We start from the raw sequence: 16,869 nt of genomic DNA on the forward strand, positions 1-16,869 counted from the left end.
TCAATGAAAGCCACGAACGTTATGGGTTGGTTTAGCTTTAAAAATTTGTTTCAAAAATGATTATTGTAATTTGGCAAATAACTGTCCTGTGCTAAAAGCTCTTCTCTTGTACAAGCATTATGTAATGTCACAGTTAATAGCATTTAACGTTATTGGATGCTAAATGACTTTAGTATCTCGACTATAAAAGCCTGTTTACAAAGACGAGGCATTCTTGTTGGTGTGCCAGATTGTTAAGTAGCTACAAGTTGCCAAAACTCAATGAACTTTCAGCCGGTAATGATGTGCGAATTGCTATCAGGGCTGCGTATTTATTGGTAAAATGCTCACGAGTGCTTCTTGTTCATAGCTACAGACTTTACCTTTGTCCTTAAACCATCAGTGAGGCCAGTGGGATGGGTACGTCTAGGAGCAGCTGCACACCTCGCACGTGGCTCCTCACAGCGGAGGGCTCGGGGGGGGGGGGGGATCGTGGCCCTGCCCGAGCAAATGTCCATTTATTTATTTATTCATTTATTTATTTTAAATGGGCCTTCTTTGTAAGCTGGTACAAAATTGGGAGGTATGGGAGCTCACCTCTGCCACACAAACTGAGCAGTGTTATTTTCTCACTGTTCTGTTTTCCTGTTAAAAAACAGTTTTCTGTGATGTCACAGCCATGAGAAGGTACCTCTGGGTAAAGAGGTTTCATAATAAACTGTAAAAGAGAAGATTCCTGAAAACCCATTCAGAAACGTGATGGGAGCCTGGAAGGAGGCCCCATCCCGGACGTTACCAGCTGAGCTGCGGCTGCTCGCTCTTCTCTCAGTTCTGCTGGAGCCCGAAAGGAAACGTTGGGTTTCCTGTGCAAAGCTCACTGCATTGCGGTGGAATATCTCACTCCGAATTTCTTAGCCTGGTTGGGAATTCAGTACAAAGAGCCATTCTTGTGAATCTTGTTTTTTTTCAATTTTGTAGTTCAGCTTAGTGATTCATTCCTCCTTTTTCTAATGGATAGAGCGTTACTGGAGTCCACATAACTTCAGTGAAATGGCTGGGTGTGTGCTTTTCGGGGGATTGAGCCCCTCCAATTCCCTTCTGTTGTGGGCTATTCTAAAAATACAAATTTCTTTAGAGAAAGGATAAAATATAATGCATACTAGGTGTAGTAAATACTGTGATATTCTGATTTATCGTTTTCTGCTCTTGCTATGGACATCAACCAGTTAATATCCCTGTATTAAAAAATATAAAAAATATCCAAGGTAAAAAATTAGTGTTGTAGAAGAAAAATGTCTTTTCAATAGCCAAATTTACAGATGGACATGTGGCTTCAGAATATCCACATTGCCATCTCTTGCGTGTTACAATATCCTCTTCTCATTTGCACTGTTGAGTGTTTGGGATGCACAAGGTCTTTGTGTGTGCTTTAGGTGGGGGTGCACAGCAGGGCATGCTCAAGATGGTTGAATTTTTCCTTTCCGAAGGGATTGAGTTTCTCACGATGGTTTTGTTCCTGACTGAATTTCCGTGAAAACACAAAGCGATTCTGGTGTTTGCATGTGAGTGAAAGAGGCAGTTCTGCTGTTAGAGCAGATGATGAGCAACCTTGCAGCCATCCAGCTCCTGGCCAGCATTGTGTGCTGTCGTTGGCCCTGTCCCCCCTCACCCAGCTCCAGCAGAGGACATGTCAAAGCCGGTGAATCATCAGCACCACGGTGTGGGCCACGGCAGAGCCTGGGCTGGGCACCAGCAATGATTGTTAAAGCTGCTCTGAAATTACCACGTGGTCACAGCTGGCCTGCGGGGCAGTTGCACGCCGGCATGCCTTTGCCCTGCCAGTTTCCAAGGTGGGGGCCTTGGTGGCACCCTTCTAGCCCAGGGTGCTGGAGAAGGATCCCCAGCTGTGAGCATGCCATCCCAGCACCCGGCAGGGTATTGCTGAGGGACGCAGCTGGATGCCAGAGCTGAAAGGGGCTCCCTGCTGCCGCAGGGCACGGGGTCAAAGACAGCTTTGCACAGTCCTTACACACAACTTCTCCTGCCCTCTCACCATGTTAATACAAATGGCACCACCTGGAATTTGCCCAGTTTTCACAACCTAATGTGTGCTTCTTCAAACCCAAGCTTTCTTCCAAATGATCCTCATTTGTAAAATACGTAATAAAAATGTGAGATGGGAGAGTGCTTGCACTGAGGCACATAGCAAACGTTTAATAATCTTCCGCTGAGATAGGCTGCCTGAAAATTTTCAGTCTTTAAAAAACTTTACAGTTATATAAACTATTTTGAAACCTAAGATTTCTTTTCCTGAATTTAATTTTTGATCATTTAGAACTATTCACAGCTGCAAGAAGTTTTTATTTACAATGCGATCATTACAAGTTTTTCTTGAGTTGTTACAGCTAGCACCCCAGAAAATATAACATCTATTTTAATATTGTAGGACAAGCCTGTTATAGTTTTTGTGGGTGGGTGGGTATGTGTTTTTTTTTTTTTTTTTTTTTTCAGTTTGAAGTGCTGTTGGATAGAAAGGAGAATAAAGAGAATATAGTTAAATTTTCAGGCTGCAAAACCACATTCAGTATTTGCAATTTAGCAGCTGTTGCAAACACTTCGGGACATTTTCTTTAGCATTTGAACATTCCCTGCAGAAGTGAGAAAAGAGACGTTCACTTAGCATTTCAAACATGAAAAATATTTTAACCTTTCCTTAAATTGTGTTCTAAAGTTTAGAATTAACTCTGTGTCTGGCTGCACAGATGGCTATGTTTTGCATTTTCCTTTGTCTAGGAGAAAGGGAGACCATGTGATCAGTTAATGGCTTAAAACAGTTAGTCTTTATTTTATATGTTCTTTATGAGACCTCAGGGATTCAGGGAAGATACTTGGAAAATTGTTGTTTATGGTGTAAGACCTGTGATATGTGTTGTACTCCGTGTCCTGGAAATTATGAGCTATTTTTGTTCCTACTTATTAGTCCCGGTTAATGAATTTTACAGCTTCATCCCTTAAGAATTAATGTTCATCATTCCGGTGTGTAAAAATTAAAATTCGGATCACCAATGTATAGAAGTTTCTATTTTATTACTGGAACATGTGGACTCTTTTTTAAAACTTCTAATAACTGAATTCTACATGAACTAGAAGTGGATTTTAAGGAGTGGTTTTAAAGATAAATACGCTTTTTAGTCTTTCAGCATACCACAGAATGCTTTGTAAGCTTTTTCCCTGGACAATTTTGGGAAACAGCATAATGAACTGTGGACTCTACAAATCAAATGTGGTGCTGGGATAAGTGACAGAAAATCCATGAAGTTAGTGGTGTGTCAATTTTAGTATATAAAACCAATCCTTAAATCTGGTATTTTGTGCTTTGTAATGATTTTCTTACAAGTAGATTTTAAAATTATATCAGCTGAAGGATTGGTAGAGTAACATGTAGATGTGTAGATCTACATATGTGGCACATACAAGAACTCCTGACAAAACCCATGGGAGCTGAACAATTTTGAGGGCTTGTAAAAAAAAAAAAAAAAAAAAAATATATATATATATATATATATATAAAAGGCTCTTGCTGTAATATAGGCACATGGTAGATTTCTTTTCCTCCCATTTGGAAGTATATTAATACTTTCGGTTTAAAAAAAAAAAAAAAGGTTTTAAAGGCTACTACTGTTTTTATCCTGTAAAGATAAAAAGTTTCCTGTAGTCTTTTCTTTTAAGGTCTTACCCTTTTAAAGCAACGTGTGCAACCAGATGCATCTGGTTAAAGTTGTTCTGGAAGAGGGGCATAACTGGTTAGAGGCTTTACAGCTTTATTCCCGTTCCTGCTGCAAAATTATTTCCATTGCGACCCCCACAATCACAGAGGTCATTCACGTTACAAACAAATAGAAATGCTGCAATGTTCCTGCAGTTCCACGAGATGTGCAGATCAGGATAGGAGATCGGGGTTAGGTGGTTCGAGGTGCTGTGATCACTGTTTGGGCCTCCAAGCTTAAGTGCTATCTACCAGGCATTTCTGACAGATACTTAACTCATTTCTATTAAACTAAGAGCAGCTACAGATGTTGGTTTTTGTGTTTTGGGAGTGTTTGTTTCTGTCTGAGAACATACACATAGTGGCTTCCAGTCAGCTGAATCCTCCTCATTTATTCATGGGGTAAAGGTTGCATTTCCTCTAGGTTTTTGAGGGTGTTTTATTTATGTTTTTGCTTCTAATGAGCTTCCTAGACAGAAAGGCTAAGCGAGTGTCGCAGGAAACGTAGTGTTTGCTGAGAAGTTTGGTTACCCTTGAGTACCATTTCCAGTTCCTAAGGTACAGAAGGAACTGGTATGCAAGGGTCAGGAATTGCCAGCTTAGTTCATGTTAACACAACATGAAGAATGTGGTGTTACAGTGTAGAAGCTCTTTGTCTTGTTAGAAATCTGGAAATGTAATAACTTGTTAAGCTGCAACCTTAGAAGTCTGAAGTGTGGTTCTGAGTTATTATTTTAAGCCTTACAGATAAGGAAGCCCCGTCTGAAACTTCATGATGGGTGAAATGGGTGAAATCCAAGCACAGAACTCTGTCTTTGCTTCTACTGAGCATCTTAGTTGCCTCATGGTTGTCACGTTTTCCCAGTGCTATTATCTTTTTGACAGCTTAATACAACACAGAATCTATGTTAATAATAAAACACTGAGTGTAATTGAAGATGCTGAAAAATTAATTAATTTATTTTTTTTTCTGCAGCGGAACCCCTGCCTTTAATGGACTTGTGCCGAAGATCAATTCGTTTTGCTCTTGGCAGAGACCGCCTGCATGACATAGAAATTCTACCTTTGCCTCTGTCTCTGAAAAATTATTTACAATATCAGTAAGATGTCTAGAACCCTCTGGCCTCACATTGGACTACATCAATGCAAATGGCAGAAAATTGTTTACAGCAAAATATAAATCTTCGTGATGGACACTCAAGTGTTATTTAATTTTTAATATATATTTTTTCTGAATCAGTGAAAGCAGATCACTGTGGGGGACTACTAAAGAATGTGAAAACATTGATTTGATCAAGATTCATGTATTATCTGTTGCCTGTTATGTTTACAGTCATGAAAGCCATTATCTTCAGCTGTCATGTATTGTTTTTTCATTGATGTCTCTGAGAAATGCCAAGAGAAAATCTGACCTGCAAGGTCTCCTGTCATGCAGAACAGAGCATTCTTCAATAATATATATTTTTTTTCTTTGTCTCTCCTAAACCCCACCCCAATAGATATAATAAGTTAGCAAAGGAAAAATCTCAATAATAACTTTTGGAAAATGCTTAAATCTGACCTTAAATCCCCAGAGCTGTGAAGAGCTTTGAGTGCTCTGCACTCAATATAATCAGGCCTATAATATCTAAAAGTTCTGACATTCAAAAAAAAATCTAGGCAGATTGTCTAGAAGAGTTTGCAATTTAAAAACATGAGAGGAAAAACTGGTATATGTGTCTGAAAGATCAACTTTTGGACATGGTAAGTGAAGTGCAGTCTATTCTTTTCAAAACCAAATCTAGTCCCTCCAAAGTTTTGCAGTTTATAACAAAGTGCTCACTAGCCCAAGAATTTAGGATATTTGTATTTTAGAAAGCTTGTCACTTTTTTATTTGAATAAATTTATAATTTTTATGTGGTATGAACTCTAAATACTTGGTTCTCTTTTTAATGTATGTGTGGCTATAATGTTTATTTATCTGTTTAGAGTCTGTGGAGTTCTCATTTAACTGTTACCCATCTCGGGGTTACTGATTTTGTTGTTTTTTCCCCATCTCCACCCGAAATGTATTAATTTTTCAGGCTCATCCTGTTTTTAAGATGCTGCTTTCTTACTTGCATTTCTTACATGTTTCAAGTTATCTGCCCAATCAGTTATCTAGTTTTTAAACTGGAAGTTGTTGTTATGGCAGGATGTCAAATGTTTAGACTGAGCTGCCTTCAGCATATTTTAATGTGAATTTACTGATGAATGAGGAGAAAATTTCTAATAAAGTCTACTGTCCAAAATAAAACTTGTCTCCTTTGATGAAGTGTTAAATAACATAAACTTCAACTCTGTAGGCAGTGCTAGTTCCTCCTGCAGCTTTGCAAATGTTTCTGTCCAGCACGATTTTGGAATTGCTGCTTTGCGTTCATGTGAGTGAAGGCAATCACATTGCAGGCAGTGTAGTGTCCCACTCCCTCTGAGTACAGTTGTACTGAAGACTTCTTTTAACACATTTCTAGCCGGATTTCTCTAAGCAACACCTCAGCTTTGTGCTAAATTGCACTTTGAGACTCCGTGATTGAGGTAAGTTGACATTTGACCACCATGCATGGGTGATACAGGCACATACACTGACATATGCCGATGGTTGCCCTTCTTTCAGTCATGTCAACGAGCAGAATTAACAGATTAAATCAGAAAAGAGAAACGAGGTTAAAAAGCTATAGCAACATAAGCAAGAGTGGGAGGAGCAAGAGCAAGGTAATGTAGGGATGTCAAAAGTGAAATAACAAGGATTTGCCTCTCTGGGCTTAACAATGCAAGTTGATGCATGTTTCAGCACCTACTTATTTTTGGAAATATTTCACTTAGGGTGAGGGGTGCGTGCTGTATTCTTTACCTTAGTCTTGTAAAGGGGAAGAAGTTACAGCTGTGGTCTAGATTTCTTACTTTTCCCATTTGCTTTGTTTAATTTGAACCTTTTGCCTTGCTAGGTACGTAGGAGGAAGGAGATATAACAACGTACCCAAAATGAAAAGTAGAGCTATATCAGGTGATCTTTCATAAACCAGGCAAGCAGCTGTTCAGGAATGGCATAGTAATCCTGGTAGACCTTAATTTTCCTCCTCTGAAATCCATTTTAGGTAAGCATTTTCCAAAATTAGCGTTGTAGTGTCTATAACTAGCCTTCAGGTTCCTTTGAATAATAGCAGTGACACACAACTGTTGAAGTGTTGTCTTCTCCTTTGTTCTTAATTGACCCAGGCTTTTTAATGTGACAGTAAAGTGGGAACTGATACCATGAGACAAATGAATGGTGCCTCTCTGTTAATTAACCCAGTTATTTTACAATAGGATTGAAATTGCAGTTGGTGTCTTTTCTGTGATGGTGATTCCTCTATACCAAATGTCTTTATTTTAACTTTCAAACATTTTTTTCTAACATAACTGTCACCCAGGAGTACTAGCTTTATTCTTTTCCTGTCCCCTGGATGTGCTGTTGTGATTCTGTGGATGGTAGATACACCCTTTCACATAGGCATAGGGCCCTGTTTTGAGGGGCCAAAGTCTTTTTGGTTTAGTTTTCTTTGTCCACAGAAAACTTATGAAGGAGGATATACTATGGAGAATAGTAACGATACTTCAGTGTTTGTGGTAAACACCCCTTTGCAAATAGATTCTCTTTCAAGAAGGCTGTAGGGAAGCCAGAGTGCCTGTCTGCATTGCTAAGACTGATCCAAGCAGAGAGGCTGAACAAGCAGTTGGAATACTTGCCCACAAAAAGTACCAGGAAAGCACATGCTCTCTGTCTTGCAGAATTCCAGCCTGGGTGGTGTGTTTCTAGGCTCCATTCTTAAGGCTCACGTTACCAGAATGCAAATATTGTTTACTGTCTGCTTCAGGAGTGACTTGAGCAATAATTGATAAGGTGATGATGCATTGGCTTTCACCCTAAACAGAGGTCATACACTAAATTATAATGCAGTTGAAACTTCTTAGTCTCTCTGTCCTGGAAGGCTAAGTGTGCCTACCAAGAAGTCCACCCTCCAGCATACCTAACAGAGAGGATGATTGCTTATTGTAATGCTGTACTACTTCCAGATTTGCTGTAAGAGCTCTCTTGTATCTGTGTATTTGGATTTCCAACTGCTTTTGGCTTTCATCACACAAAGAAACATAGGCAGTAGGTGCAGGGATTTTCAGCTTTTATGTCCTGTCTGTGCAAGAGGAGTATAGCTTTTCGAGACATGATCTGGAAGTGTTCCCATGGCTGATAACACCAAGACTAACAGAAACTATTTAGAGCAAAACACATGAATCTTTATTGTGGAATTTAAAGAAAAAGGGCATGTGTATGGGAGCCGTAACCAAGTTGTGTCCTTTGTGATGGTTACATGATAATTAGTGTGTTGTAATAGGAAGAATTTCACCTGCTGTTGGGCTTTGGGTCTTTTATACAGCCTCTTTGTAGTTCTGAAGTATTGAAGGTGCAGAATCCTTTACCTTAAAGCTGTGGTTAAGATTGTGGGCACCTTCGTCAGCTTCTCTTCATTATTTTCCAAGCATTGCCTTTCTTTATCAGGTTACAACTGTTGTGGGGAAGGGGAATGAACTTATCCACCTAGAGGCATTGCTTTTGTGATCGCAGTTCACAAGGGCTGTAATCTCAGTGATGTTTTGTAGCACTTGACTTTTAGACTTATGAAAGCTGTAATTTCGTAATACCTAAATTTGGGGTGCAATTTGAGAAGCTGTTATCCTTTCATATAGCAACTGAATGTTGCTACCACTAGCCCGACAACATCAGTACTGTGAAGAATTTATTTCTACTTCAGATTGGACCAAGCAGAATATACTGAAATGTCTGCGTTCTCATCCAGAGGTAATATAATATGATCTGGAGAGAAATCGTAAAACTTAATTTAAGACTTTACATGTGGTCTTTCTAGTGTTCCACATTTTTATCTCAACAGATTGACTCAAACTGTTCCCGTTGAGGTAGGATCTAACTTTGCAATAGTTTCTCAGTGTTCACTTGAAGCTGGGAAAAACTGTTACAGAAGCAGATTTCTATGAATCATTTGGGTGTTTCTGTTAGTTATAAAAGAGCAGCATGCCAGAAATGCTATAAAATTTCCTTCTCATCTCCTTTACAGTTGGTATTGTTAAACTATAACCATATGTTCTCACGTCACTCAGCGGCAATCACTACGCAGCAAGCTCTGTATCAGATCCAGCAGTACTCAGTCAGGTACAGTTCCCACTGACATCGGCGGGGAGATCTGCCTGAGTCAGCACTGCTGATTTTGGTTCCCATGTAAAGATCTCCAAACATTTCCAATACATTGTATTGAATGATACTTTATTATATGTAAGCAATGTCAAGCAGATGGTTTCTGCAGAAGTTTTCCTATTTTGGCAAAACATGCTGGCAAGAGCAGTTAGGTGAACGTTGTGAGAAAGTTGAACAAAAAAATGTGTCTCGTTGAGGCTGAGAGCGATATTCAAAGGGGAAGCTAGACTGTTTGGCTCCTTTATGGTGATTTTCAAAAGCATGTTAGTTTATAAACCTCACAGTGGTTTTAATTCTGCATGCTTAAAGGAATTTAGGATCTTTATTCATTCCTGTTTATCTCACGTGGGAAAGTCTGGTGACCATGAGATGGAAATCCTACAAAAAAAAAAAAAAAAAAAAACACAAACAAACAAAACCTGCTTCCTTAGGAAATGTTCTTTGTAGATATAGAGTCATGAGAAATATGCAACACACATTGGTGAAAATGAACCCCCTCACAGTCCCCTTTTTTCTTCAGGTTGCAATTTTCCTGGAGAGAAGTTTTTCAGAGAAGAACTACAGCATTTTTTGCAGGAATGTTTAAAATAAGTTGTTTTGAAGCTTCTACAAAGCAGAATGCCATCCAACTGAAGGTACATTAGAACAAATTTGAACGTACTATGGTACACTAACTACATATCATTCATGGGAATTAATAGGATATGGATCCTGCTGAGCTAAATATTCTATCAGGGGTTGTTTAGAAATGGAACAAAGCAAAACCAAGCTCCTCCATGTAATCAAGCTACCTGGGTAAAGCACAGCCTGACATCAGATGCTGTGGCTATTAAAATGTTTCCCAAGTTCTACTGTCTACTTGCATAAATAAATCCCCATTGGAAAAAGCCCTTTAAAAAAGGAAAGGATGTTTTGAGTATTAAATTGGCTTCCAGAACACCTAAGTTGAAATCCCAGTTCTGCCAGAAACTGTTATGTTGGTGACTTGCTGATTTTTTTTCATTGTTTCCTTGTGTACATCCAAAACAGTTGTCATTTGTCTTCCAATTTTATAGCTTGTGTCTGTGTAGTTACACACAAATACCCAAGGGAACACTACCAGTACAAAGCTTGCAATTTACACACCTTTTTACATGCCTGTTTAAGGCCAGGTTGGATGGGGCTTTGGGCAACCTGGTCTGGTGGGAGGTGTCCCTGCCCATGGCAGGGGGGTTGGAACTAGGTGATCTTTAAGGTTCCTTTAAACCCAAACAATTCTAAGATTCTATTAATTTCCTGCATTTTTTTTTTACCTGTCATATGCAACTTTTCTTGGGTCTTCTACTTGGGGCTTCTACTTCACTCTGGGAAAACCATTATGGGTGCTTTGAATTCCAGTGAGCTTAGTTTAATTTGTCTTCTCAGAAGGATCAGCAGTGCTTCAAAAAGAATTTGTTTTAGCTTGAAGTTCTTTGCACTGTCACCAGAGTATTTCAGAATAAATATGAATTTTAATAATAGTTGCTTATTGTTGTGTTTTAAAAGTACACACTTTAGTACCTCTCACATCTTTAACTCTCCCCCATTAATGAATATTATTCAGAGCTTCATTTTCAGTGACCACTCTGACATTTAAAATAAAAAAGAAAAGAAAAAGAAAAAAAAGCCTCCATAGTTGTAATTCAGAAACTTCCTCTTGTGTGAGATCCATGACCTCCAGCTTCCTGCTGAATCTAAGCTGGAAAGCAGAGGTCTGGAGAGTCTGATGTCTTACATTACTTGGTATTCCCATCACCCACAGAAGTGGAAACAAGAGTTGTTAGTTGTCAAATAAGGGGTGATAGATAGACACCAGTGAGAGAAACCTCTCCTAGGATGTTGTGTCTTTTGTATTGGAAGCTGAAATGAGTGATGTTTTATTTTTTTTTTTCCCCAATAAAGCTGCTTCTCTTTGGAAGATCTCCTAAATATGTATTTTGCAACCATGTGTGTCTCTTTGAGCATAAGAAGATGCTCCTAACCGTTTCAAAATACTAGTCTTCTGGATCAAGGCACTTTTCAATTTGCAAAAAGGAAGGACACGCAAGAGGTCTTGCCCTCTTCTTATTTCTTATTCCTTAATTATTTTTTAATTATGGATTTAAAGGTTTCTGTTTCCTTTCTACTTCTGGAACTTTCTTATTGAATCTATATGTTGTTGAATCCAGGGGAAGAAGTAATGTCTGTTATGAAACCTTGAATTGCAAAAGAACAGACAAACTTTCAGGTACTTTTTTCATGCTTCTTATCTACTGAAATACAAACACCAGTTTTCAAAGTTAAATGCAGATAAAGAACTGTTTAAACTTGATTATACTATTCATTACAGTGCAGGAGACAGAAGAAATGATTCTGCTACACAGCAATTTTAGGATCAATAAATATATTGGTTCTGTGCCATTTTATAATTTTTGACATTCCTGAGCCTTCAGCAATTCCTCAGTTTTTGTGACAAAACACAACATTCCCCTCTCTAATAGGAACTAATGACTTTGCAAGTTTCTACTTTTTAGCGTTATTTGCCCCCCCTCAGTTGCAGGCACAATCTTCTTTGATGGTGTAGTTTGTTAACTTGCAAAAGTTAAACTTGAATCACTAGTTTCAAGTTATGTTTTACTGTGAGGATCGAAGCTTCAGCCTGCATGTCCTGAAAGCTGGTCTGTTTTATTAGACTATAGCATTAGTCCTATTAAAGATACTATCTCTGCCTATAAATCCACTCCTACTTATATCTTGCAGTGATCACGCCTACATTTACTAGGCAGATGTCATATATTTAATCAAGATCTTACCCTTTCATGATTTTCCTGTCGAAAGGAAAGAAAGATAAATGAGTTCTGAGAATTTCACTTTTCTGTCATTTGCACAGGGCTCCTTTCTGAGTGTTGCCATAGAACTCCATATACTTTGCTCTCAGGGAAAAACATGGTAGATGCTTGCTATAAATTCCTATTCTAGAGTAAAAAAGAAGAAAAAAGATGTCCAACACTTATTTTTTTTTTTAAATAGGAAAATAAGTAGTCAAAGCACAATTGCTCTCATTCTGTTCTTACCAATGAGGAAGCTGATAGTGAACTTACAATTTGAGTGCAGTAGTTCTATTTTCCATTCTGCCAGTCTTCCAAGGTGAACGCTTCTATGTTACTTGCCACACAGCTCCCTGTTTTACCCAGAGATTTTAAAATAGTCAGTAAAAGGCCCTTTTCTACATAGTAGTCTTGTTCATGCTAAAGCACCATCTAAAGTCTTGGGCCTCGCTTGACCTGCATAGGCCAACACCATCCATGTTAGGCTATGTTTCTTGGCTGAAATTGGTCTGCAATGGAAATGGGAGCCTTCTGCCTACAGGTCCTCATGACTAAAGCTAATTTCTAACTCCCTGAACTCTCCGTAAACTGTTCCAGGATTTCACCTGAGAGGTACTTCTAGATTTATGTTTATCTCAGTAGAACATGCAGTACTGAAAGCAGCTTTTGCGTGAGTTTTCTAAAAAAAAGTTACTCCTCATTTTGGATAACACAAAAGAAATACAGAGATAGATAAAACAAACTAAAACCTAAGGGTATTTCTAGACCTTACTTTCCTTCCCAGCATCAGTCATGAACAGTTGTTTTTTTATTTGTTGTTTTATTTGTTTTCATTTGCTTGTTTTCAGTTTAAGCTGGAGTGTTTGGGTTGTCCCAATATCTGCATATCAAAGCTTCTATTTCAAACTGCAAAGCTTTTCTTTTAGTCAGCATCGAGCTTTTAGTCAGAAACCGTATCTCCTGGTACAAAAACATGCCCTTATTGTTCCTCTCTCTTATACTGTTAGTTCCTGGAATTTAAACATTATTTCACATTTTTTATTATTACTGTTTTTTATTAATTCTTGAGAAACTCCCTTTGCTCTAATCCTCTTCTGCAAGAAAGCAGGATAAAATTGTTGCCTCCAGGCTTACATGGAGGTGCTACTCCCTCTATTAGCTGAAGCGTTGTGGGATGGCAGGAAGAAAGCCAGGAGAATGCAAATAAACCAGAATTTACAACTTATGGAGATGGGTTCTTCAAGTCACAAAACCTTTGTATATCTTGGCAGGCTAAGTTGGATCAAAAGTCCAATTTCACCCATAATAGGAATTGCTAAGCAATACTGAGAAACACAGCTCCAGCACACGTCTCTGAGTTCTGTCAAACTCAAAGCAGATTTTCAGATGTCAGTGGTTCCTAATTCAAGAAATTCTAGGCAAATGAAGCAGCTCTTGGCCACCTGTGGCTCTCCCAAGGTCTCTGTGCCAGATGTTTGCTCTGTCTCTGGAGCACAAGCAGAGCAAGGAGGTCTCAGAGCATTGTTATCTGCAATACACATTAAGCAATGCAAAGAAAAAATGTGGGTTTTTGGCAAGCTGTTAAAAGCTGTGCTGCTTGCCCTTGCTGATGAAGGGAGGGATGTTGATGGAAGATTTTCTCGAGAACACTTTTTTTTTTTTTTCCACAGTGCTCATATGGAAACAGAAAAAAAAATCAGACATTAAGTCTAGAAGAAACTGTTAGCTCATTTAGTATAATAGTTTTTATAACAAAGGTCATAACATTGCACTTTAGCAATTCAAAACCCTTCCGTTTGACTATGATGCTTAGTTGAAAGACAATAAATGTTTTCTCATTCATCGTTTCTTATTATATGGTGTTCCAATTGCACATAACAACAACAATTACTGCTGAGAAATTAAGACTTTTTTTCCTCAACCTAACATGATCTACCTTGAGCTGATAGCCACTGGTGGTTCTTGTAACTTCTTTGTTTGGAATTAAAGAACAAGGTAGCACTCAGTTTTGTCTTCTCAAGTTTTTCAATGCATGTACACTGTAAGCAAGTCACAACTCGATCATCTGTTGCTGAGCTAATCTCTCATTCGAAGGAAGCAACTCCATCTTCTAAGAAGGCACAGGCCCATCTCCTGCCTACATGCCAGATACTGCTTCCTCTGAAAGCTGGTTTTGCAGTCAGTGGTCTACAGACAGGTTAAAAATAATAATAATTAAAAAAAAAAATCTCACCCTGTTCCCCACTTCGTTATTTATGTGAGGAACACACTATCCTTGCTTTTTTTCCTTCTTTATTTCATTTTCTATGGCATTGCTTTGCAAACTGATATTTTAGCTGCATGTCTATTGTGACCCTTATGTTTTTAGCTGCTGCTTCCTGAAATAGGCTCTCCCGTCTTAATTAAAACCTGATGTGTTGTTCTTTGATATTTGACTTTGTTTGGCTTTTACATCAGCATTGAGTTTGCACATGTCTAATTCTTCAAGTGATCTAATTTTTTTTCTGTGCAACTGACTGTTTCTCCCTTGTTATCTATCACCCCATCAGTCCTTTTGTAATCTGAAAATTTGACAAACTGTGATTTGATAGTTGCAATCAAATCACCAAGGATGCTTCAAATAGCACCAAAGTTGACTGGAAATACTTTTCCGTAATGGCCACCTGTGGATGGCCTCTTCAGGGGGTTGTCAGCCAGCCAGTGCTTAGCCACTCAATGTGCATACTGCTGAGGGTGCCGTCATTTTCTAAAATAAGGCATCATGTATGAGGTAAACTGTTCATCAAATTATAAACAGTGCCTTTGCTTTAGCAGCTTAAAACAAAGTGCAAAAGTATATATGAGAGAGATTGGTAAGACTGGCAAAAAAAGTGCTTGTTCAGGAAGAGAACCAAAGGAGAGAAGGTGATGGGGGAAAAAAGAGAAGAGCTTCCTTACTAAGCAGGAGTATAGAAAAGTCTCCTGTTGACCCTGACCCAACGATTTAATGCAGTCATTATGATGATCTCTGGAAAATATTGAGCTGCAAATGGTTCTTTGAGGCTAAGTGGCAGTTTTAAAATTTTGTTTTCCTAGCAGTTTGTTTTTCACAAATTTTCATTTCAGTCATGATCTTGCTGTCACTGTGCACTTTTCAGTGTTGTCTAGTACATTGATTTATTTCTATTGGAGTATGCGTTTTCTGACTAAAACAATAAGGCATTGTCAATTCATGTCCATTTTAATGATATTTCATGAGTATCTTTACGAGCACTACACCAGAAAGCTATCTTGGCCAGTCCTGCATTTAGAGATGTTTATATGCAGTCACTAATTGCCAGGAATTATGTGAAAAATAGCCTGCTGGAATCATCTGGGGCCTACTGCCTCCCAAACCCTGCCCAGGCCTTGTCTCAGGAAAGCCATACTTGGATGCTTCATAACAAATAATTAACAATCTTAGAAGGTATTAGTGGGAGGGAGGCCCTGTAGTAGTGACCATATGGCCATTAAGTTTAACATGTAGAATTAAGTTTAACATGTAGGAAGTTTAACATATAGAATCAATATGTTGATACTGGGATAAAAGGCAGCAGGGAAGATTTGGCATGGGTAATCATAAAGAAATTAATCTATGTTAAACTCAAAAGGTTTGGAGGGCACATGGAGTTTCTGGGCCACTGACCATCAGGATGAGGCAACCTGAGGTGGGCCTCTGTCAGTGCTGGGGAGCAGGGGGTTCTCCAGAGGCAGGAAAGCTGTCGCTCTGTTGAACCACAGGGAGGAAGGAAGGGCAGGATTTGCTCCAGGTGTGTCTGCATGTGGGGATGGGGAAGACAGCCCAAATAGGGCCTGAATCTTCCAGAACACACTGATGGGAGCTCCCTTAAGTGCCACATGGCCAGGGAGGGAAATGCAGCTTTTAAGGTGAAAAAAGAAAAAAAAAATGCTTTCCTAGTGAGGAGTAACACCGCAGATACTTCTGAGGTAGAAGGTGGCTGGGCTTTTTGTCAGGTGCCTGTGAGGGAAAGGCTGCCCTTCAAGCTTGAAAGGCCACTGCAGGGGAGTACAGATACCCCTGTAACGGTGTTGGTGACATTTGGCCTCCCCAGGTAAGTGTGTGAGTCCTCCCTGAACCACAGTGAGGGTTTGGCTGTGCAGTGGGTCATGCATTATAAACCACATTCAGGTTTGGGATATAATTTGTTCCCTCAGTCTGGTCACACTCCCTGGACGTAAGTCAACATCTCAGGACAAATTCAAAGGGCATTCTGTATCCCTCAGCATAGGCCATGCATAGTTTTCATCTGTCCTTTTCCACAGCTGTTTTTAATTTCTCTAATCAGCTTCTTATGGCCTTAATTGCATTATGAAGAAGTGGGAAACTGGATGATGGCTTTGGTATACTTCATTTAATTGCCCTGTTTTTGTGGTGTGTCCATAGGATCCAACCCATATTGTGGCCAGTGGCATCGTCTTCAGAGTTTTTTTCCTGAGTGAGATCATGAATTGCTGTTAAATAATCCTAAATTTACTCACATTGATCCATTTTAGCGTATAATACCTGAACAGATGATGGCCCGAGGTAATGTGGCAGGAGGCTATCTATCGGTCGGTCAGATGGAGGCCGGCGCTGTTGGCGCACAGCGCCAGCTGTCGGCCATTTTGATAATCTGCCGTCGCCCATTCAGGCAGACTGACAAATACTGGGTTTTTTCTTTTTATGGCATACTTTTCTAATTTCCCTGCAGAGGCTGTGCTAAGATAATTATGTAGTATTAATTTTTGCCTAATTGCATCGATATTGTGTATTTGGCTTCATGTTTTACAACACACTATACATAAATTACTGCATCATGATTCATGTCCTGTTATGTCTGTTGCATTCAGAGTAAATAACTCCAAAGAGGGACAGGCAGCATATGTTCAACACTTCTTGCACAGAAAGTCTGTGAATGCACTGAGCTGCTTGTCTTGGAAGACTGCTTTCTGGTGCTTGGTAGCTTGTGGCCTACTTGATTGCAACTTCTCTAACTGGGTGTTTCAGGCTTCTCAT

The 16,869-nt window shown here is 39.1% G+C and overlaps 1 protein-coding gene and 1 long non-coding RNA gene across 6 annotated transcripts in view; one reads left to right on the top strand and one right to left on the bottom strand.

Annotated features, from left to right (window-relative positions):
- Positions 1-6,016, top strand: part of SPSB4 (splA/ryanodine receptor domain and SOCS box containing 4) — a 93,560-nt gene extending 87,544 nt beyond the window's left edge. For 3 of the 5 annotated variants that reach the window (XM_040568114.1, XM_040568115.1, XM_040568113.1), the window contains one exon: positions 4,722-6,016. In XM_040568114.1, coding sequence (XP_040424048.1) covers positions 4,722-4,849 — 128 coding nt within the window. In that variant the 3' untranslated portion in view covers positions 4,850-6,016. The remainder of the gene's footprint in view (positions 1-4,721) is intronic. The other 2 variants (XR_005822752.1, XM_040568117.1) reach the window with 1 other exon arrangement.
- Positions 6,017-11,285: 5,269 nt separating this feature from the next.
- On the bottom strand, positions 11,286-16,588 carry LOC121075150. Its single transcript, XR_005822753.1, has 3 exons — positions 16,378-16,588; positions 12,108-12,187; positions 11,286-11,981 (listed from the first exon to the last, which is right to left on the bottom strand). It is a non-coding gene; the product is annotated as an uncharacterized LOC121075150 (long non-coding RNA).
- Positions 16,589-16,869: the final 281 nt, after the last annotated feature.

Source organism: Cygnus olor, chromosome 9 (assembly GCF_009769625.2).
Source record: "Cygnus olor isolate bCygOlo1 chromosome 9, bCygOlo1.pri.v2, whole genome shotgun sequence".
Classification (NCBI taxonomy): Eukaryota; Metazoa; Chordata; class Aves; order Anseriformes; family Anatidae; genus Cygnus; species Cygnus olor.